The following is a 21,376-nucleotide window of genomic DNA, read 5'->3' as shown; positions in this document are numbered from 1 at the left end:
TGTCTCCACTTCCCAAAGACAGAGATTACAGCACACGGCTTAGCTAAAATATGAAATCATTAAACGAGCAATTTTTAGATTGAGACAGGATTGCCAGATTGAGGCAATCTTGGTTTCATCCCCAGAGCACACATGATAGGAGAGATTTCTACCATGTACTGGACTCTGACCTCTGCAGTATGCTCCTTGACATACACACAAAACAGATAAACAAAGATTACCGAATTTATTTTTAGCGTGTAGTGAGCATCGTTGTATACAAGCATGCTGAGCACAGTGAAACCTACAAATGAATCAGAGTTGGTCCTACCTGTAAGGGTTGACTAGAAATAGAATTGGAAACACAGATGTTAATTAAGCAGACTAAAAACAAACATGATTCTTTCTTTGAATTATTTCTCTTTTCCTTTTGTGTGTGTGAGCTTGTTTTGTTTTTATTTTATCGAGACGGTTCCCTGTGTAGTTTTGGCTTTCCTGGAACTCACTGTGTAGACCAGGGTAGCCTTGAACTAAAAAATACCTCTGCCTCTGCCTCAAGGGTGGTGGTATTAAATGGGCATGCCACCATACCTGGCTCTTTTTTCTATTCTGTATTTCTAGCATCCTACTTCAATGCTTACTTTCTCCCCTCAGCCCCCATGGATCTTTCTGCCTTCCTAATATAGAGTGGGTACTGATATTATTTTATAACATCCTCCTCCACTTTTTTGCTTACTTCAACTGGGGGCTCACTTAGCCCAGGCTGGCTTAGAATCACTCATTCATCCTGTTGCCTATACCTCCCAAACAGCAGGATCACAGATATGCACCACCAGGCCTTATCCTGCTCATGAAACTTTTCCATACAAGTCCTAAGGACTTAATGGCTCTCCACCACATATTGATTAATCTCAGATTCTTGATTGATATTTACAATTATTACACATACATCCATTCTTTCCCCCAGTTAGATAAACTTCAAGAAGCAGAGATTGTCAACTTTGTTTACAAAACTCCCATTAGAGTGTTTTATACAATTGAAATTTAATTTGTAAACTTATAAAAAGACCATTTTTTGAAACAAGGTCCCACTACATAGCACTGGTTGGCCTAGAACTCAGAGATCTGACTGTCGATATTTAAAAGTATTTCTAATTATTTAAAATTGTACATGCATGCACACATTATGCTTTCAGGGCAAGAGGTGGCAAAGCCCTTTGGGGTAAGAGTATAAGTCGTTGGTAGCTACCAGACGTGGGTGCTGGGAACTGCACTTGAGTCTTCTGTAAGAGCAGTATTTACTCTAAACAGCTAAACCATCTCTCTAACCACCAAGATAGCCACTTCTTAATGTCTTTTTATAAAGATTTATTTATGTATAAGAGTACACTGTCGCTGTCTTCAGACACACCAGAAGAGGGCATCGGATCTCATTATAGATGGTTGTGAGCTGCCAAGTAGTTGTGGAGATTTGAACTCATGGCCTCTGGAAGAGCAGTCAGTGCTCTTAACCGCTGAGCCATCTCTCCAGCCCGAGATATCTGTTTCTTTGAGACAGGGTCTCACTCTTTAGCCAATTGTTCTGCTTCCAAGAATACGAATTATGGGTGTGAACTGCTGAGCCAGATTCTTGCCTGAACTTGAAGAATGTATAAAACTTGAGAAAATGTTCTCATAATATACAAATTTTTGAGAAAGTAGTCTTAGTTTGAGGATTATATTTAAGAAAGCAACTCCTAAATCTGGAAACACTAAAGTCCTGTGTGCTCTGTCCCAGGCACACTTCCCCCACCCACACAATGTATGTTCAAGTTTCTTATTGCAGCAATGCTGATACCTGCAAAAGGTTACAAATAATCCAGAGACTATGAGGCATTTCCATAACTTACAATATACGATGAGAAAAACCTAAACATATACATACACATATATACGTATGTGTATATATATATATGTATGTGTGTATACATATGTGTGTGTGTGTGTGTGTGTGTGTATACTTTAAAATGTGTTGAATGAAAAACAGATTATGTTCCTGACATGTACAAAAGAAAGGTGGGGAAGAACATAGTTATATCTGCTCATACATATATACTTTTTTGAAGGCCATAAAAAAACTGGTAGGTAGTTACCTGTTTGGGGAAAAGTAATAGGAACTGAGTGGCTCAGGAAAAAGGTACACAAGGCAAACTCATCAGAGAACAGTTTTTTGTTTTTATTTTGATTTTTTTCCTCTGAGACAGGGCTCCTCTGTGTAGCCCTGGCTGTCCTGGAACTTGCTTTGTAGACCAGATTGGCCTTGAATTCAGAGATCAGCCTGCCTACGCCTCCCTAGTGCTAGGATTAAAGACATGTGCCACCACCACCGGGCAGTATAGTTGCATATTAATAATTTTTTTTAAAAAGGCTGAGTGAGTAGGTGGGGTGGTACATCCACACCATGATGCTTGTGTAAAGGTTATATGATGAAATTGGGGGAGCAGCTTCTCTCCTTCCACCATGTGGATTTCTGGGATCAAACTCAGGTTGTCAGTCATGTCCCCAAAGTGCCGTTGCTTTCTAGGTCATCTCACTGGCCTGACAGTGTAGTTCTAAAGACTGGTGTTTGAACTTCATGAGTATATTATTAGTTGAAAAAACAGATTTAAAATGGATTAAAATAAAAAACTCAAGTAGTCTCAGCACTAAAGAGCTGGAGACTGGAAGATTAAAAATTCAAGGTCGGGCTGGAGAGATGGCTCAGCGGTTAAGAGCACCCGACTGCTCTTCCAGAGGTCATGAGCTCAATTCCCAGCAACCACATGGTGGCTCACAACCATCTGTAAAGAGATCTGATTCTCTCTTCTGGTGTATCTGAAGACAGCTACAGTGTACTTATATATAATAAATGAATAAATCTTTAAAAAAAAAATTCAAGGTCATCCTTGGCTGCATAGTTCAAGGCCAGTCAAGTCCGTAGGAGAAGCTGTATCAAGAAACAACACAAAGAAACCAAATACATACTTTGTACATCTTTTTCCTGTGGCTATAGAGAGCTTAATAGTAGAAGACTTCCCTAGCATGTACAAAACCCCAGGTTCAATAAAAATAAAATAAATAAACTAAATAAAATGTCTGCATTTATCTGTTTTTAGGAAAGGGGTATACTACCATATGGAGTGCTGGGATTAAACCCGAAACTCTGCACATCTAGGCCAACACCCTACCAATGGAGCTATGTCTCCAGCTGTGCATTTATGGACAGAAGTGCAGGTGTCCATGAAGGTCAGCAGAAAACACGAGATCCCCTGAAGCTGGAGTTACAGGTGGTAGTGAGCCACCTTGCCTGGGTGATGGGAACTGAACCCAGGCCGTCTGGAAGAACAGTACTTGCTCTTAACTGCTGAGCCACCTCACTAGCCTGTTTTGTTGTTTTTGAGATAAGGTCCTTCAGGCTGGCCTTGAAACTAGCTGGCGTTATCCTAGGCTTAGAAAACTGTATTTTTTGTATACAAATGTTTTGATTGTGACTGTATGTAGATCTGTGTACCATGTGCATGCAGTACCTTTGTTTACCAGAAAAGTGAGTTAGATCATGTGGAACTTGAAGTTATGGATCGTTGTGAGCAACCACGTGGGTGCTGGGGAATTGAATCCAGCTACTCTGGAGGAACAGCCAGTTCTTAATGGCTGCTGAAGCACCCTCTCCAGCCCCTTGTTTTGAGCTTTTGGTTTTTTAAAATTTTATTTATTCTATGTATATGAGTACACTGGTGTGTCGGGCACACCAGAAGAGGGCATCAGATCCCATTACAGATGGTTGTCAGCCACCATATGGTTGCTGGGAAATGAACTCAGGACCTCTGGAAGAGCAATCACTGCTCTTAACTGCTGAGCCATCTCTCCAGCCCCTCGTTTTGAGCTTTTGGTTTTTTAAGACTAGATTTCACTGTGTAGCCCTTGGCAGGCCTGGAACTATGTAGACTGGACTAGGTTGGTCTTGAATTCTCAGCCACCCAACTGCTGGGATTAAAGGCACATGCCACCATGCCTGGCTGGGCTTAAACCCTTGATCACATTCCCACCTTGTAAGTGCTAGAACAGATGAAGCTACCAGGCTAGGTCTGGATTATGTATTTTGAATCAAACAAATAATACACATTACTTATCCAATTACTCTTAGAAGCAAAATGCTGACAACTGTGATAGTTCCATCAACCTGACACAACCTAGAATCACCTGGTGGAAGGACCTGAGTCAATGTCTATGAAGAATGATTTTGTTAATTGATACGGAAAGCCCCGCCCTCTGTGGGCAGCAGTATTTGCTAGGCCTGAGGTCCTGAATTTAAAGGAGAAAGCTACCTGCCTCTGCCTCTGCCTCCATAATGCTGCTATTAAAAGGAGGTAGACTTCTCCCTTCTCTCCAGTCTCAGCAGTCCCAGGCCAGCCAGGTCTACACATTAAGCTCCACACCAGCCAAGTGAGGCTCTGTCTCACAAAGAAAGAAAACTGGCTGAGGACTGCAGGAAGGCGTGCAGTCAGTGCCCTCTGCTCCTGCCTGAGGTAGAATGTGACCAGCTGCTTCAGGTTCTACCACCTTCCCTTCCCTGCAATGATGGACCTGCCACTTCGAGTCAAATGATCCCCATCTCCGTAAGGTGCTTTTGTCAGCGTCTTTTATCACCGCAGAAGCTAAGACAACTCTGTACTTACAGTAAATATGTAATTTATTATATACTCATTCTCTTCTATGTGCATATAATAAGTAAAACACGCAGAGCCGTGATGGGCATTAATAGGGGCTCAGCAAATACTGGCTGTAGTTAGAAACGAACAGAAAGTTGCAGTAAACGTGGACTCTTTTTACCAGTCCCCAACAATGTAGACGTTTCACATGTCTCCAAGAAAAACATTACCATTTTCCCCTTGTTGTGAGTATTAATTTAAAATGTATATAATGTATATAATGGTTAAAAAGTGTTCCTGAGGCAAAGAATCTGCTCTGGTGAGATAGATACATCGACATGAGCAGGGTCGTGAAAGTGAGTGTGCAAGAAGTAAATGGCAGCCAGGAGACTCTCAGAAATTTACTTTATTTGGTGAGCAACAGGATATAAGAACAATGGTAAGTTATAAAGGACAGGAACAAATCAGTGAAAACTGGTACAGATTTTGCAAAACTAAATGACTTCTTCTCAGCCTGCAAGTGTGTGGGCCCACATAAAGAAGGAACTTATTTATGACATTAAATGCACAAGAAAAATATGGGATAGTTAACAGTTCGTTTGGCTGAGGAAAAATGTCATTTCTTGCATCCTGCTGCTTGCTAGTGGAATTGGACCAAAGGCGGTAGTTAAGGAAGGAATAAATACTAAAGAATTTGCTAAACAAATGGCCAGCACAGAGTTTTCATTTGTTCCTTGGAAGGCCCAAGCTGAAACGCAAAGTCATCTATGATCACAAGCACAGTAAACTTCAGGAGAGGTCTGCAGGAGCAAGAAAATCAAGCTTGAAACTTCTGATTTGCCAACGAAGAGAAAGAACATGACGTTTTCAGGGAGAACCAACCTCAACAAGTCGAATCGTGGCTGTAGGGGAGAGTGAGGGTTTGCAGCTAGAGACTTTAAAGAACAGTGTGTGATTAACCATGCACGTGAAGGGAGAACCTTAGCGAAACTGAAGAGGACTGATCCTCAGACCAATCACATCTTTGCCAATCTCTGTCACCTGTGAAGTGAAAAACAGCATCAGGTTAGAGAACCCCAGAGAGCTTATTCCCTATACCCGCCGACGAGCAGGCAGAAGGATGCTTGGTGCTGAGAAGTGAGCAGTGAAGGAAGCACTAGCTTTGCAGTGTCACTGCCTGAGGGAGCCGCAGCAAATGCAGGGAGAGAGCCAGCACCAAGCTTCCTTTGCCCCTTCCCTCAATATCCCACACACTTTCTTTCTTTTGTTGGATCCCCACCCCAACCCTGATAGACACACTCTTGAGGACAGTACTTACTGTAGTGACCCTGCAGATCTGCCCTTTGAACTCAGGGGAATAGCAGGCCCCACTGAGTGGACACTTCTCCACTGGTTTTCCACGGTAGATGGGCCGGTAAGATGCAGCACAAATGTCAAAGGGGTTGTGCATGTCATAATTGAGCTGGCAGGCATCTGTGGGGTTTTTCTCACAGGCAGACAAGATTTTCCTTGTCTAAAGGAAGGAAGGAAGGAATATTTACGAGTACAGAAAGCATCATGATCTCCGATGCGATTATACGTTAGGCATGGTGGTTTATTTCTATAATCCCAGCACATAGGAACAGGGGGATCCCAAGTTCTAGGACAGCCTGAGTTATATACCCAGTCTCAAGAAACAGAACACGACAACTAAAGTAACTACGCCATGAGAATACAGGGCCCATCCTCTGTCTAGGATGTATGTGAAAAAATGACAATTGCCACTGTGCTGGTTGTACCAGTACATCCCAGAGCCCAGAAGGCAGTAGGAGGTCAGGAGTTTGGGATACACAGTGAAATCTTTCTCTTTCTCCAACATGGCTCCATGCTCTAAAGCCATAATCCTGTTTACTTCTGGGATTAGATTATCAGGATTGGGCCCCATAAAGAGCTGAAACAGGTTTCTAGTGCCCAAGGAGAATGTTTTTAGGTGGCATGGATCCTGGACTATGAATGAAAGTATAAGAGGTAAAGAGGGGTCACCTGGAGCTGAAGAACAGCTGAATTATCTGCAGGTGCCCGGAGTTTAAGGCTAGGAGCTCACCTGCAGGCCCACTGGGGCTATTCTAGGTTGCAAGGCCACAAGAGAAGGGCTGGTAAGCCCAGCACAAATGTCAAATTGAAATTAAGTCAAAATTAACACAGCACTTGGGAGGCAGAGGCAGGCAAATTTCTGTGAGTTCTAGGACAGCCAGGGATACAGAAAAAAAACTGAAATCAAACTTGGGCAAGGTTTTTACTTCTCACTACTAAAATTTAGTCAAGTCAACTACAGGATCTACTCCATTTAAACATCTATATAGAGTATTTTAGAATGCCATGCACCCAATGCCATATCTGAATAAATTATCACTCCGGTTTCAAGGGGGAAAAGATGCCCCAAGGTAAGTAACCAGAAGGCAGCATTCTATTGGCTTTCTTGGGTGGAGTGCTGTTCTATTGTTTCAGAGAGAAGGATATTGGCTTCTGCTCCTCAATTTTTTTTTTTTTTTTTTTTTTTGGTTCTTTTTTTCGGAGCTGGGGACCGAACCCAGGGCCTTGCGCTTCCTAGGTAAGCGCTCTACCACTGAGCTAAATCCCCAGCCCCTGCTCCTCAATTTAAGATCTGGTTCCCCCAAAGGCACTGATGGAATTCCCCTGTACCTGTTGGGCTACTTCAGGTTTGGGCCCAAGTTCCAGCAGGCGTCGGGCAAAGGTGGCAGCTGTCTTGAAGTTCTTGAGCTTGAAGAAGAGGTTGAGGGCTGTCCTCAGCACCAGGATCATGTGCACAGGCTGCAGGTTTGAGTGTGTGAAATAAGCCGCCATCTAGTGAACAGAAAGGAGCACCGAACAAAGTGAGGTTCAGCTGTGGTTTATAAACAGCTACACAATTATAAAAGAACAAAACAAAACAGCAACACAAAGCCAGCACAGGTAGCTGTAAGACAGACTAGTTCGACCTCTTAAAATATGAGAACTCATGATCTGAGGAATGACAGTGAGAAAAGGAGCACCTCTTCATGGAGATGACTCCAATTTCTCTTCCTCCCCAAAGCCAAGACACTTCCAATCCAAACAATTTAGATGGAGGTCTCACAGATCTTACCTCACAGATGCGCTTCTGCTGGTCTAGGGTCTCCTTAGGTAGCTTCTTCCTTTCTATCTCCATGCACAAACCCACAATGTACTCACGGCAGATGGTGATGAGCTGCTGGGCCTGAAGAGGTTTGCAGAAGACAGTCACGACACAGACAAGAATGTGGAGGTGCCCAGGATGGGGTAAGTGGCCAGATTCCTCCTACCTCTGCAATCTCCTGTTTATTGTCCACCACAAGAAGGGGCACACTGAGTAGGATGGAGCGGAATTTCTCCACAGCGTCTTCAAACTTGCCGACTGTGCTGAGCTGGTAACAGAGCTGCAGCCGCTGGATCAGGTCGTTAAGCTTGAGGCCCACAGCCGGCACACCATTCTTCAGCCCTGCGTCCTTCCTGGAAGGGGAATGATGAAGACAGCAGATGGTCAACAGCAGAGCAGGACTCATGCTCTGCTTCTATCCAACACAATCACCAACACCCTACTGTAGACATAGCTGGAAACAGGAGGGCAGGTGGTGTAAACCAAAGCCCAAAGTAACAAGCTGCAGATCTTCCCCTAGCTCTGGGGAATCCTGTCACTGTGAGAATCATCTGCACTACTTCCTCCGACGGAAACCCACAGCACGGAGAAGGGGACTTACCAATTGCGATTAGGGTAGCTATACATGGAGGGCAAGCAGGGCAGTGCTTGGTAGGTGGTGCGGCCTCGCGCGTATGTCTGTAGAAACAGTTGCTTATAGGGGCCAAACTGGACTACTCCCACCTGGTCATGAAGAAGCTAGAACAAGAAAAAAGAGAAACATAGGGATTTGTTTTCTACCAACTAAAAATAAATCAAACTTAAGCAAGGTATTTTACTTCTCTGTATATAGTCAACTATAGGGACTCCTCCATCTTAACATCTACAGAGAGCATTTTAGATTGACCAAGAGTGACAGCAAGTGTTCATGGCTGTTACGTCATCGTAACATGTGGTACAGCGTCTGCAATAAACACCCATTCAGAAAGAGGTGCTGATTTTACTAATGAAGCAGCAGAAATGGCTGACTGGCAAACACAACCACAGACCAAGTGGAGAGCAGATAAAGGCCTTTATGAAACCAGTCTCTTCAGTAAGGCAGCAGCCGCCTTGCAATGCACACCGTGGGCCCGTGGGTCCGATCATCCCCACGGGGTTAAACAGATGAGTTCACCGTTCTCCCTAAGCCTCTGGAATACACACTCAAGAGGGAGGCCAAGGCTTTCAGGAGACTTACCCGCATAGCTGTTTCAAAAGAACCTGCCAGGATGTGATCCACTGGAAGCTGGGAGTTATTGCACCAGATCTAGTAAGAAATAGAAAACATAAGCCAAATGAAAAATTTCCTTTCTCTTTCTAATTCTTCTCCTCCATATCTATTAAAAGCAACCAATATTTTTACACAGCAATCAAATATTAACCAGCCCGGAAGCACTCATCTCTGTGTAATTGTGTTTTCCTGCTTACTTGAGTTGGGCTTGTTCCCTTGGTTGGGGGCACAAAGAAACCGTCTTCAGCACCACCGGCAACCCCAGAGGGTACATCCTAGAAGGAAAAAGAAAATTAAGGCTTTATTTATTGGTTCAAATAAGAGTTTGACAGAGTCTGAAACTCACTCTGTAACAAGGATTGAATCCTCCTGTCTGTACCTAAAGTGCTAGGACTATATAGTCTTTTGTCACCATGCCTGATTTACATATAGTGGGGAATCAAATCAAGGGCTATGTGTATGCTAAGAAAGCATCCTACCAACTGAGCTATGTTCCCAGGCCGCAAATTAAGACATTTAAATAGCCATTCAAGAACTGTGTTCTGATAAACTCAAGATACAACATTTAGATGCTAACCTTGGCTTGAGCCATCTCCCCAAGACCAAAATGACATTCCACAAGATGCCATTTAGATATTAAACACATTCCTCTTTCAAATGCTGGAACCCCCTCTTTTGTGGACCTCAGGATAGGCATACTACAAGTTGTGGGAAGGGGAGGGGAGGGGAGGGGAAGGGAGGGGAGAGGAGGGGAGAGGAGGGGAGAGGAGAGGAGAAGAAGAGAAGAGAAGAGAAGAGAAGAGAAGAGAAGAGAAGAGAAGAGAAGAGAAGAGAAGAGAAGAGAAGAGAAGAGAAGAGAAGAGAAGAGGGAGAGGAAAGAGACCCACCTATTCTTTACAGGGGTGGTGGAAAGGAGAGAAATCCCAGAGCAGGAACTTCACGTACCAGCTCAGGTGGGAGCTCCAAATCTTCTTCTACGTCCCAGCCACCTCCTTCCTCTTGTCCCTTGCCGAGAGTATCCTCCCCCAAACCTTCCGGAGCCTCCACAAACCCATCTGTAAGGACAACCCATGATCAAACAGACTTAGGTGGGAACATCTGCCTCCAAAGACAAAATACTAGGTCCCGCTGGCTCCATGAATTAGAAGCTTGTAGACTGCTCGCTCCACAGATAACTCCTCCCCAGGGCGCCAAACACCTCAGCACAGTCCTAGGACACATTCTTACCTTCGTCCAGCTGCAGCTCTGCGTCCTCTCCCCAGCCTTCAGTACCAACAGTGTCGATGTCAATGTCGGCAGCCAACGCGCCTCCCTTCCCTATCATGGGAAGACAGAGGGAACTTCTCAGAGCTTAGAGGTCTCAAGTGCGACCAATCGCCTCTACAGGCAAGGTATGTGCTTTCAGAAGTTGTGTCCTCAGAAATATGTGCTGTCTACTTAGAAATTGCTAACTGTGGATGTCAGTAAATATGCTTTAGTGTGTTGTTAAATCTCAAAACAAACCAAGCAAAGACAAAAATAACTGCCAAGGTTCTGTCTTGTTCTGCTCTGTGTGTGTGTGTGTGTGTGTGTGTGTGTGTGTGTGTGTGTGTGTGTGTGCGCGCAGTGGTAGTGGTAGAGAGCTTTTCTAGTATTCATAAGGCTCTGGCTTAAATCCCTGTTGAGGTAGGAAAGAACTACCTCCCTGTTACCAAAACCTGGCTGTCCTTGGCTGCCCACTCTTAGAGTTTCTTTGTGAAAACTTTACTAAGTGACTATTACTATAGTCTGTGCAGAGAATGAAGACATGGTGGGTCCAGGAGGCGAGGATAGAGCAGGGCCAGACACAAAATGCTTGAACTCAGCTTAGGCTCTTGCTTAGATGTGAACCAGCAGGAACCAGCAGGAAGATCCAAGCAAACAGGGGGGCTTGGGTGCTGGGGAGAAGCATGTGACGAAAAGGAAAACACAAAGTGGAGATGCCTGCATGTGAGGTGAGCTAGAGACACCGAGTGTTGGAGCTGTCGGTGCAGTGCAGACGCTCACTTGCCGTCATTCTCTACATCTCTTTCTTTTGTGGCAGGGGCTAGAGAGCAAAGGAAGGGTTTCACATGGGCTGGCCAGACCTTAAACTAGTTACTGCTCTGTGATGGCTGGCTTTGAATGTTTTTTCTCCTGTTTCAACTTTCTAACTGCTGAGAACACAGGTATGTGCTAGGTTGAGCTCAAGTTCTCTTTAAAAAGATCTCAAAAACTTTCCTCAGTTTGGAGACGTCCTAGCCTTGGCTAGCATTTTAGTGCTCTGTGAAACTTCACACGGAAAGAAGAACAGGAGAAGCTGGTAAACATTTTTTTTCTTTTTAAATGTAGAATTGGTGGTCAGCCTCCCAGGTGTGGTGGTTTCAGATTCCCCTGGAACCGGGGAGTTGCCATGTGGCTGCTGGGAATTGAACCGGGTTCTTTGGAAGAGCAGTCAGTGCTGCTGAGCCATCTGTCCAGTCCCCTTTTTGTTTGTTTTTAAGAAATAGTCCCACATAGTCCAAGCTGTCTAAAAACTGACTATGAAACCAAGGATGACCTTGAGTTTTTGATTTCTTACCACCATCTCTTTAGCTGGTATCACAGGAGTTGGTCAGTTATGTATATAATGCTGTGGATTGAATCCAGAGTTTTGTACATGCTAAGTAAGCAATCCACTGAGTACAAGTCAGACCCAATTAGGATAGTTCTCTATAAAACAACGTTTAAAACCCATATAGGAGTAATGGGCACTCACCCTTGCTTGCAATGGAGCCTTCAAAGAACCCTTTGGACACAGTCAGTAAGGGCCAATTGGTATCCAATGGCATGATAGGTGCTGGTGGCTGGAGCAGCTTGGCATTAGGATCAATATCTGGGATCTGAGGGGTGGAATAATGAAAATGTTAAACATGAATAGCTCTCATGAATCACACACAAAGGGTTACGCTGTTTCCTCTCAACTTATCTCTCCTTCCCAGTCCCAACTCTGGTAATTAGGTGGTAGAGTAAAATTTATGATTTTAAATTATCCCAAGATGGGAATGGATCCTGTTATCAGAAACATCTGTGTAAATACTCACTGTCTCCTTCTCAGGGTCAAATGTCTCCTTCAGGCTCTCAGCTTCCTCATCTAAGCCATGTGTAGCAGCTGTGAGGTAGGCCAGGGATTCTACAGAAAACATAAGTTTGTGGTGTGGGTACATTTCCAAGAGAATGTTAACTTGGTAGACTGCTGAGGAAGGGGTGACCCTAGCTCCTAGGATGCAAATGCATACTAATACCCAACCAGAAGAGTAGGCTGCGGGGCTTAATCAGCCTCTAATGGACAGAATCTGTCAGAGTTCATGGAATGTCACAGCCGAGAGTGGCTTACAGTAACTGTGGACTCTGTTGTGGGTGTCATCTTGTTAACCTGTCCTGAAGGAACTATTGTGAACTTTGTGATGGCCAAGGTAACATGGCAAGATGATACTGTTTCTCAGACAAAGGGAGGCAAAGACCCAAGGAATGCCCACACCCATGAACGTGGAAATGAATTCTTCTCCTGTTGGGTCTCTGTGTGTCTGCAGTCCTGAGAATACTCTGACTGCAGCTTTACACACACTGAACAAAAGCTAAGCACACTCTACCTGTGAGGGATGTTTGTTTTCTTTATTAAAAGTTTTGTGTATTTATTGTGTGTGAGTCTCACAGTACACATGTGGAGGTCAGAGGACACAATCTGTTGGGAGTATTCCCTTAGTTGTTTGTTTTAAAATATAACTTGGAAAGGAGCAATAGACACCACAAATGTGGCAATCCTCTGAAACAGCCCAAGAAATATGTCAACAAGATGGATTTTAAAAAAGGTAAAAGAGAAGAAATCTGAGGAGCTAACTCAGTCTGAGTTCAGTACAGTAAATGCAAGGAAAACACAGACAGACAGACAGACAGACAGACAGACAGACAGAAACACACACACAGAGTCCAATAATACAAGGCAACTTCCAGAAAATCCTTCCGAAGGTCTCAAAGGACAGGAAGTCCTGGATAAATACTTACTCTGCCCACAGTTCTTCAGGATTCGCACTCTCTCTGACACATCACCCAGGTACAGGGCATTCTGATAATGGCCACTCATGTCCTTTCGGATCTCAGCTGCATCAAGTCAATGAGAAACCTACTTAGGCCTTCTCTCGAAAGATCTCCCTCCTCTATTTACCTTCCTCCTTCCCTACAAGCCCCACACTTCCCAAGCATAGTTTTAGAGAGCTCACCAATCTTCATCATCTTTCGAAGCTTCTCCAGGTTGCCAGTAATAAGGTACAGGAAGGAGAGCTTGTCAAAGTTTTTGGTGCGCTGATAGCACATTTCTACAATCTGGTGATTGCCCTGTAACAGGGCCACTTCTCCCAGCTTCTCCCAGCAGTTCTTGTCATCCAGAGCTTTGGCTGCCTCTAGAGCAATCTGAAGAATTCCCATGGCCAGTGTTTAGTGTGGGCATTATGATTCAAAACCAGCCAAGTTTATCAAAGCATTTGTCTCTAAAATTTCCCAAGGAATTCTCCATGCTTGCAATCACTACTTTCACACTATTTTTCTGGAGAATTCTATCTACCAGTGTGACCCCTCCAAAGGTCGCTAGTACAGTATCAACGCCTATTGGCTGCGGACTCCCCAGAGCCTTAGCTCTGAGGTTGCACAGCAGTTTCAGGCAGGGCAAAGGAATAAGGGATGGAATACGGGACTGGAAAAGCAGCATTCCTAAGCCCTTTTCTCCTTGAAGCAATGTCTGGGCCTCAACACTGCGTGAGTACTTCACCCAGCAAGACCAAGGTGTCACGGAAAATGTGCAGAGTCTTTGCATTTCTAGCTATCTAGCTCTGTCCTAGAACTTCTTAAATTCAGTTTGAAAATGGTAACAAGAGTGGAAATACTGGGCAGAAGAGGAGACAGGAAGATGCAGAAACAGAAACAGCAACAGAAAAATGGTTCAATTTAAACTAAAAACTTCCAAACTTCCACTCTGGCTAAAAATGCAAGCACAGGAGAGCACCTTCTGTGGTCCGGCCTCCAGTACATTGTTAGGTTACACTGGCCCTAAGCCTCCCTTTTCTCTACAGCTACCTGGGACTGATGACTCATTCCTCTCACCTCAATGTTTCCACACTCCAGGGCCAAGCTGAAACGAGTTTTCTCATCCTTTACAAAATGCAGTGCCACTTCAGGATAACCCTTCTTCTGGAGGTAAGCGATGATCGACTGGCCTACTAGTTTGGCGTTCCTCACCATGTGCAGTACCTAGACATTCGGGTTGGTAGGCAGAAAACAGATTACTCCTGAGGAGAAAGGAGCACTGCCCCCTTTAGCACGTCTGTAGGTTGCTTTGCTTCATACCTCATCATACTTCCTGTTGATCAGGGCCAGTTTGAACTTGAATTCGGTGGGGTCAATGGTGAGCACCCGAGGACGACACTCCCTGTCCAGGCAGTATACGTTATTGCCCTTCACTCTTGTGACATAGATGGGCAAATCCAGAGTTCGGATGATCCCATGGTCCCTAGGAAGAGGGGATAAAAGGCACAATTTTCAGAAGGGAGAAAATCCAGCTTGTAAAAATGAATAAAGTTGAAATAGTATTTTCTCATTTTCCTTTCATCAAGTGCTACTTACACACTGATACAGACAAAAAGTGTTTCAAAACGATTTAATTCTTTTCTATGACAGAACATATGCTATGAACCTTTTATTTTTTTTGCAGTTTGAGTTATTGAGTCTAGAGCCTTGGGCATTCTAGGAAAGCATGCTACCAATGACTAGCCTCCCTTCAAAAATAAAAAACTCATAATTATGTATGTGAGCATTCATTATGCAGTATAGATGTGCATGCTGCAGTGATCTGTGGCGGTCAGAGGACAGCTCTTGGCACTCAGCTCTCTCCGCCCACCATATAAGGACTCTGGGGTCAAACTCACGCCTTGTTTTTAACCTGCTGAGCTATCTCACTGGCCCCTCCCCAGTCCTTTACAATGTTTCCCTAAATTTTGAAATTTTTTTATTTTATGTGTGTACACAATGCAGGTGTGTGTGGGGGCTACAGGAAAACTCTCAGGACCTGGTTCTCTCCTGCCATTTGAGGAACCTGGGGATTGAATTCAGGTTGTCTGACCTTAGAGAAACTGCCTGAGTCACTGAGTCAGCACAGAGAGACAGAGAGAGAGAGAGAGAGAGAGAGAGAGAGAGAGAGAGAGAGAGAGAGAGAGAGCCCTATAGTACATATATGCCCTGTTGGCTCTTTTATGAAGAAAGTTAACGGAGAACTGCGGTTAAATCTCTTGAGTTAGCACAGTGATCGCAGGAAGCCACCTTCTCCCACTTGTCCCAGATAATTAACTTACCCAGTGGTGACAGCATATTTGATGTGGTTGCTTGTGGTATAGATAAACACCCCACTTTCATCCCAGGCCCCACTCTTGACACGAATGTTCTCATGAATGTTACACAGAGCATCCAGCTTGCGGTTACAGATCACAATGGCTGTAAGAGGCAAAGGGCATGAGTGCTCTGTTGGACAGGGTGAGTGCAGTAAACTGGCAGGGAGGAAGTGGCCTCTAAGACGGTGGATATAATGAAGCCTTACCATGCTTGGCCAGGAGTGCAACATGAGACATGTCTGCCGACCAGATAACATATTTCACCTTGGAAATCTTCACTGATGCCAGAGTTCTGGGATAGCAAGAGAAAGGGAATCATGAATGGGCCTAATTGTGTTGTCTCAAGCTATGACCTATGCCGTTTCCATCTTTAATTAATGCAGAACTCAACTTCTCAATGTAATATCAGAGAAACACTGCCTACGCTGTAGGTCAGTAAGCTAAATGCTTTGGTTCACACTCTGCACTTCCTCTTCCTCCCTCTCTGCCGCCCCGTTCCCTCCTATATTAGGCCTTTGTCTCTATCAATTTTCACCACTGGACTTACTAAGTTCTTTAAGAACAGGAACTGTGCTATTCAACTTTGTGTTCTTCCCATCCCCAGACCCAAACCCATTCTTTAAAGATAGCTCAATGTCTGGTAGCCCTGGCCACGCTGCTAGAACGCATGCACTCGGGGGCAGGATAGACAGGGAAAGGGAAAAGGATCGCAAACAGCCTCGCAGTCGAGTGTGTAAGCAGCAGCGAGGCCATGTGGCAAGATTAGAAAACCCCCCTATTAAAGACCCCCACTCTCGGGCTGGAGAGATGGCTCAGTGGTTGGGAGCACCAACTGCTCTCCCAGAGGTCATGAGTTCAATTCCCAGCAACCACATGGTGGTTCACGGCCATCTGTGATGGGGTCCGATGCCCTCCTCTGGTGTCTGAGGACAGCTACAGTGTACTTGTATATGATAAATAAATAAACCTTTAAAAAAAAAAAAAAAGACCCCCACTCTCCCTCATTACAAGTTTGTCTGCCATGTTACCGCTTCTGCTGGACATCAAAGAGTGTGATGGAATCTGCATCCCGAAGCAGGAGGTTGCCTGTACCAGCATAGAAGATTTCATCACAGTTGGGCACCTGGATTTTCTTGGTGATCTCATTTTTCAGGTTTTTAATCAGAAGCTGAAATGAATATGGGTGGAGTCATGAGAAGTAAATAGATAAGGTAACCACTAATGATGTCCCCCAGCAATTGCTCCTTTAGTAAAGAAGTTTGTCCCTTATCCAAGTCATTTATACATCAGGTTGACTACTAATACTCTCTCCAGGGCCTCACAGTATTCATTCATTCATTCATTTGTGTGTGTGTGTGTGTCTGTGTGTGTGTTTCTGCGTGCGCTCGAGAATGTGTGGGTACATATATTATATGTCATGGTGCCCAAGTGTGTGGGTCAGAGGACAAATAGAAGAACTCAGTTCTCTCCTCTTACACATGGGACCTAAGGACTGAATTTAGGTCATCTACTTTGGTGATAAGGGTTCTTATCCACTAAGACATCTCATTGACCTCTAACCTCTCTCCTTTAGAGAGAGGGGGTGGGGTGGGGAGAGAATCTGGAGAAAAGGTTCAGCAGTTAAGAGCACTGACTTCTCTTCCAGAGTTCCTGAGTTCAATTCCTAACAACCATGTGGTGGCTCACAACTATCTGTAATGAGGTCAGATGTCCTCTTCTGGTGTTTCTGAAGACAGCTATAGTATATTCATATACATTACATAAGTAAATAAAACCTTAAAAGGGGAAGGCGCTAGAGAAATGGCTCAACTGCTGAGAGCACTGGCTGTTCTTCCAGAAGACCCAGGTTTAAATCCCAGCACCCACATGGCAGCTCACAACTATCTGTAACTCCAGCTACAGATGCAATATCCTTACACAGACATACGTGCAAGGAAAATACCAATGTACATAAGATAAGAAGAAAAGAAAGGCAATCCTAAAAGGCTGGGTCTCATAGCGCAGGCCTGTAATCTCAGCCACTTGGGAGGCTGAGCCCTGTCTTGGCTGCAGAGTGAGTTCATTCCTAGTCTAGGCAGTTTCTCACCAGACTCAGTGAGACCCTCAAAATTACAAAAATGAACAAGTTAAAATGAAAGCCTTGCATGAACAAGGCCCTAAATTCAATCCCCTGTACTTAAAAATAAGCAAACAAAATATTCGCCTAGATCTGAGTTTCTCAACTAGAAAGAAAATAGTCAAAATTTAGGCTTTTGTTGAGATTTTAATGGAAGACCCTTGCTTATCTTGCATTGAGCCTATCACAGGTATGCAAGTATGTATGTATGTATGTATGTATGTATGTATGTATGTATGTATGTGCATATTGTGTATGCATTTCTCCTCCCAGGCAAAGGGATTAAAGGTGTGTATCACCATCTGGCTCTCTAAATCTATTACATTTTAGGTACCAATTAGGGGAGTGGGACAAGGAGGAAAAGCTCCCTCTTATCTAATCCACATACTTAAATCTGAAGGTTTTAGCTCCTGCACGTGCAGAAGCCAGAGGCCTACTAATGTCACCCAATCATCAACCTTCCCTCCCCAGGTTAGCCTATGAGTAGGGCTGGAGGGAGACCCAGTACCCAAGGATCACAACTGCTTTGGAGACTAAGGGAAACTGTTCTTTATCTTACAGTGTGGACCACTGTTGCTGTACTCCCTGAACTGGTTTCTACTTACCGAGTGCATTCGATCTAGGACAGCAAACCGATTCCGAGCAACCCAAACCGCTGTCAGGCCCGAGGATCGTTTCCCTTCAGGGGCTGAGGAGAACAAAACCAAAATGTGGGAGCATGTGGTGAGCCACTAGCAGGTGACAGAGTCAGGTGCCATGGAGCTGCCATTTTGGCTTTGCCAGTTCAGCTGCTTCCTAACTAATTCAGCCATAACCTCAGGCTATTGTCAGTGACTTTCCCTATCCTTCTCTCCAAACTCCAGCCCCCACCCCTGCCAAGCCTCTTATCTCTAGGCCAAGTGGCTGCATTTCAGCCAGCACCACACACTGGCAGAAATGCTGCCCATCTTGGGAGACAGCACACTCCATCAAGCTAACGAGCAGAGCCTTCCTAGCCAAGCTGAGGCACAGCAAGCAGCCTGTCAAAGTCTAAGACCTCCTATCTACACTGCTGGAGAAGCGACAGAACCCAACCCCAGGTCGCAGCTGCTCTGCTGCTTTTAACATGCTAATGCAGGCCTCCCGCTCGGGCAGGGTGGGACACAGCACTCCAGCTAAATCTTGACAGGCTCAGTGCTGGGTAACACAGTATCAAGCTGTTGCTCTGTGAATGTCAATTCACTATTATCGCCCTGAGGAGAGCTATAAACTGTTCCTTAGTTTGCAACTGATTAGAATTTTGAAATGGATACTCCACTCTCTGAGAAACTTGTAAAGAATATATTGAAACAGTCTTATCTGTTTTAGCAGTGGAAAACAGAACAGAACATGCTGGCCAGACCTGTTTTGTATTTCTCTCATACCTGGAGTGCCAAAGACTTAACAAAACAAAATTTTGTTTAATTTTGTTAATACCACAACCCATACTACTCCAGCTTCTGCTTTCTCCTCTCTGGTGCTCACCACTAGACAACACCTTGATAATTATCATCCCTCCAAAGGATGGAGAACAGAAGTTCTAGTAATTGTTAACGGATATGGAAAAACAACAATAAAACCCAAGCTGGGTTGGGCAGCACCAAATCACAGGTTTAGTTAAGAAGGCCTAACTGATTACTCTGTGAGGAAGACTTTGCCTTACGGATCCCACACATATATAGGTCTCCTGCTTCTCCCGTCTCACTCCAAGCACACTTATAAGGCTGGAACGAGTTGGCATAATGTGTAACTCCATTACCAAGTGGAACCATGAGTTCTAGGCTAACCTGGTTATATAGAGACCCTGTCTCATACACATACATATCCTCTCCAAAAATCAAAATAAGCAAGAGTACTACAATAATGACCTGTTGTCACTCATAAAGGGAACAGAACTAGCAAAATATTTCGCAGAACTTTGGAAGGCATACAGTATCAAAATGTACTAGTAAAAGGGAAGGCCTGTGGAATAAACTTCAGGCTGGTAAGGCCTGCAAACCCACTAGAAAAACTGCATTGAAAAGAACATAAATGAGATTCCAATCCATCCACAGAATGTTCTGTCAGCAAGTTCTAATAGTAAGGATGTCAACAAGGGATGGTGGTGATGAAAGAGGCAGGCAGGGGTCTCAGCTGGATCCTGGGATCCCAGGTGGGTCATGGGGCTGTGAGCAGCCCCATCTTTTTGACAAGCAAAAGGAAGCAAATCGGATCTGGATATAGATAGAAGAGTATAAATCCCCACTCCCAGGATGAGACACTGCAAGACTGGAGCCACATTTTTAAATAAATGAAACTACCAGGGTGAAAGTCATATCAGCTGACAATAATCTAGGGTAACATGCTGTGCTGAAAGGGAAAATGGAGAGTTTCTAATAACCAAATTATAAAATATATATATCTAGCTGGGGTAATAAAATGGAGGCAGAGCATGAATATTTCACACCACAATTGCCTCTGGTGCAACTGTCAGCGGCACCTGCCAACAGACAAGAGTGATGGAGCCATGGCCTGGGGACGGGATGTGCAAAACTTGAAAAGAAGTGATGCTACAGATGAGGAGAGCTGGGAGCATCGTGGAGGAGACAAACAGCACCTACCATCAGGATTCTGGGAGTCTGCATCTTTGGGGATGGTGTACAGATCATAGGTACTATTCTCTAAATTGCTTGCTCTCTGTGGGGAAAAGAAGAAACATGTTTAGTTGGGGACACTGAAGATACTGTTTTATCCTGACAGAAAAGACATTTCTCCTACTTCTGTTACCTGCACCCAGAGGGTATCTGAGCGATCTTCACATGTAAGAATTGCAGTGCTCTCACCCAAACAGCTAAGCACTGATGGCACTCTTCTCTTTATCCTCTAAACGTGTAAATATTATCTGAATAAAACCCAAGATTTCTCTCTATTCCACAAATTCAAAGATGATGAACCTGATATGTCTCATTTGATTACACTTGTCACGTTAAAAAGAAAAAAGAAAACAAAACAGATCCAAGAAGACATTCAAGAAAATCATCGTGAGAATATGGTAGTGTTAGACACTAAAGGACATTCCATATGAAAAGTTATCCAGGGGACAGTTTTCATCCAGCCACCTGGGTCCTAAAGTTAGAATGCCACTGCTTTTTTTTTTTTTTTTTTTCTTTGCTAATTGTGTGGCAGGAAGCGGGAAGGGCTCTGACAACCCTGAGAGTGACTGACTGACTTCACTTCTAACACAGTTCACCCAAGCAAGACAGAAAAGGCCTTTTCTGCACAACAAACAAGTGCCAACGTTCCTTCTGATCACCTCACAACCCTTAACAGGCTATGACAACTGAAGCCATCTAGTTTGAGCCTCTGAGTGTCTACTGTGTTAGCTCTTTCATGCCCACATGTTTAATTTTCAGTACCAGGAAAAGAAATTTTAAGAGGTCATTAGAGGGCAGTAAGGGCAGTAAAATACTAAGGAAAACTAAGGAGAGCGAGTGCAGAGACCCCACGATTACTTACGGTGCACAGCAGCACGGCGTTCTCTGCTGGATTGTATGACATGTTGAACACTGGGAACTTAGAACCACTAGATAAAGAGGAGGAAAGAGAATGGGGTAAGAATAGAGAAGAGAATTATCCCTTCCACGCCTACATACTCAGGACACATATGCTCACCACTTCTTTATAAGGAAATACAGCTATTGTATTCTTCCTCTTTTCATTAAAATGACTACTTAATCGTTCAAACAACAAAGCATAACAGAAGTTACATTGTCATCAGAGGTGGCGAGCCGTGATGGTTCT

The 21,376-nt window shown here is 44.2% G+C and overlaps 1 protein-coding gene across 2 annotated transcripts in view; it reads right to left on the bottom strand.

Annotated features, from left to right (window-relative positions):
- Positions 1-5,034: 5,034 nt before the first annotated feature.
- The window catches only part of Copa (COPI coat complex subunit alpha), a 40,404-nt gene continuing 24,062 nt past the window's right edge, over positions 5,035-21,376 (bottom strand). Inside the window, exons 12-33 of one of the 2 annotated variants that reach the window (XM_063272370.1) lie at positions 21,092-21,158; positions 20,197-20,272; positions 18,184-18,266; positions 16,491-16,630; positions 15,669-15,754; positions 15,427-15,592; positions 14,426-14,588; positions 14,183-14,329; positions 13,306-13,495; positions 13,091-13,186; positions 12,130-12,218; positions 11,805-11,928; positions 10,277-10,366; positions 9,995-10,104; positions 9,247-9,324; positions 9,017-9,085; positions 8,402-8,538; positions 7,967-8,153; positions 7,771-7,881; positions 7,329-7,490; positions 5,965-6,159; positions 5,035-5,687 (exon numbers count right to left, since the gene is read on the bottom strand). In XM_063272370.1, coding sequence (XP_063128440.1) covers positions 5,628-5,687; positions 5,965-6,159; positions 7,329-7,490; positions 7,771-7,881; positions 7,967-8,153; positions 8,402-8,538; positions 9,017-9,085; positions 9,247-9,324; positions 9,995-10,104; positions 10,277-10,366; positions 11,805-11,928; positions 12,130-12,218; positions 13,091-13,186; positions 13,306-13,495; positions 14,183-14,329; positions 14,426-14,588; positions 15,427-15,592; positions 15,669-15,754; positions 16,491-16,630; positions 18,184-18,266; positions 20,197-20,272; positions 21,092-21,158 — 2,626 coding nt within the window. In that variant the 3' untranslated portion in view covers positions 5,035-5,627. The remainder of the gene's footprint in view (positions 5,688-5,964; positions 6,160-7,328; positions 7,491-7,770; positions 7,882-7,966; positions 8,154-8,401; positions 8,539-9,016; positions 9,086-9,246; positions 9,325-9,994; positions 10,105-10,276; positions 10,367-11,804; positions 11,929-12,129; positions 12,219-13,090; positions 13,187-13,305; positions 13,496-14,182; positions 14,330-14,425; positions 14,589-15,426; positions 15,593-15,668; positions 15,755-16,490; positions 16,631-18,183; positions 18,267-20,196; positions 20,273-21,091; positions 21,159-21,376) is intronic. The other variant, NM_001134540.1, reaches the window with a different exon arrangement.

This window comes from Rattus norvegicus, chromosome 13 (genome assembly GCF_036323735.1).
Source record: "Rattus norvegicus strain BN/NHsdMcwi chromosome 13, GRCr8, whole genome shotgun sequence".
NCBI classification, from domain to species: Eukaryota; Metazoa; Chordata; class Mammalia; order Rodentia; family Muridae; genus Rattus; species Rattus norvegicus.
Note: the sequence above shows the minus strand (reverse complement) of the source record. Positions and strands in the feature narration are given on the sequence as shown.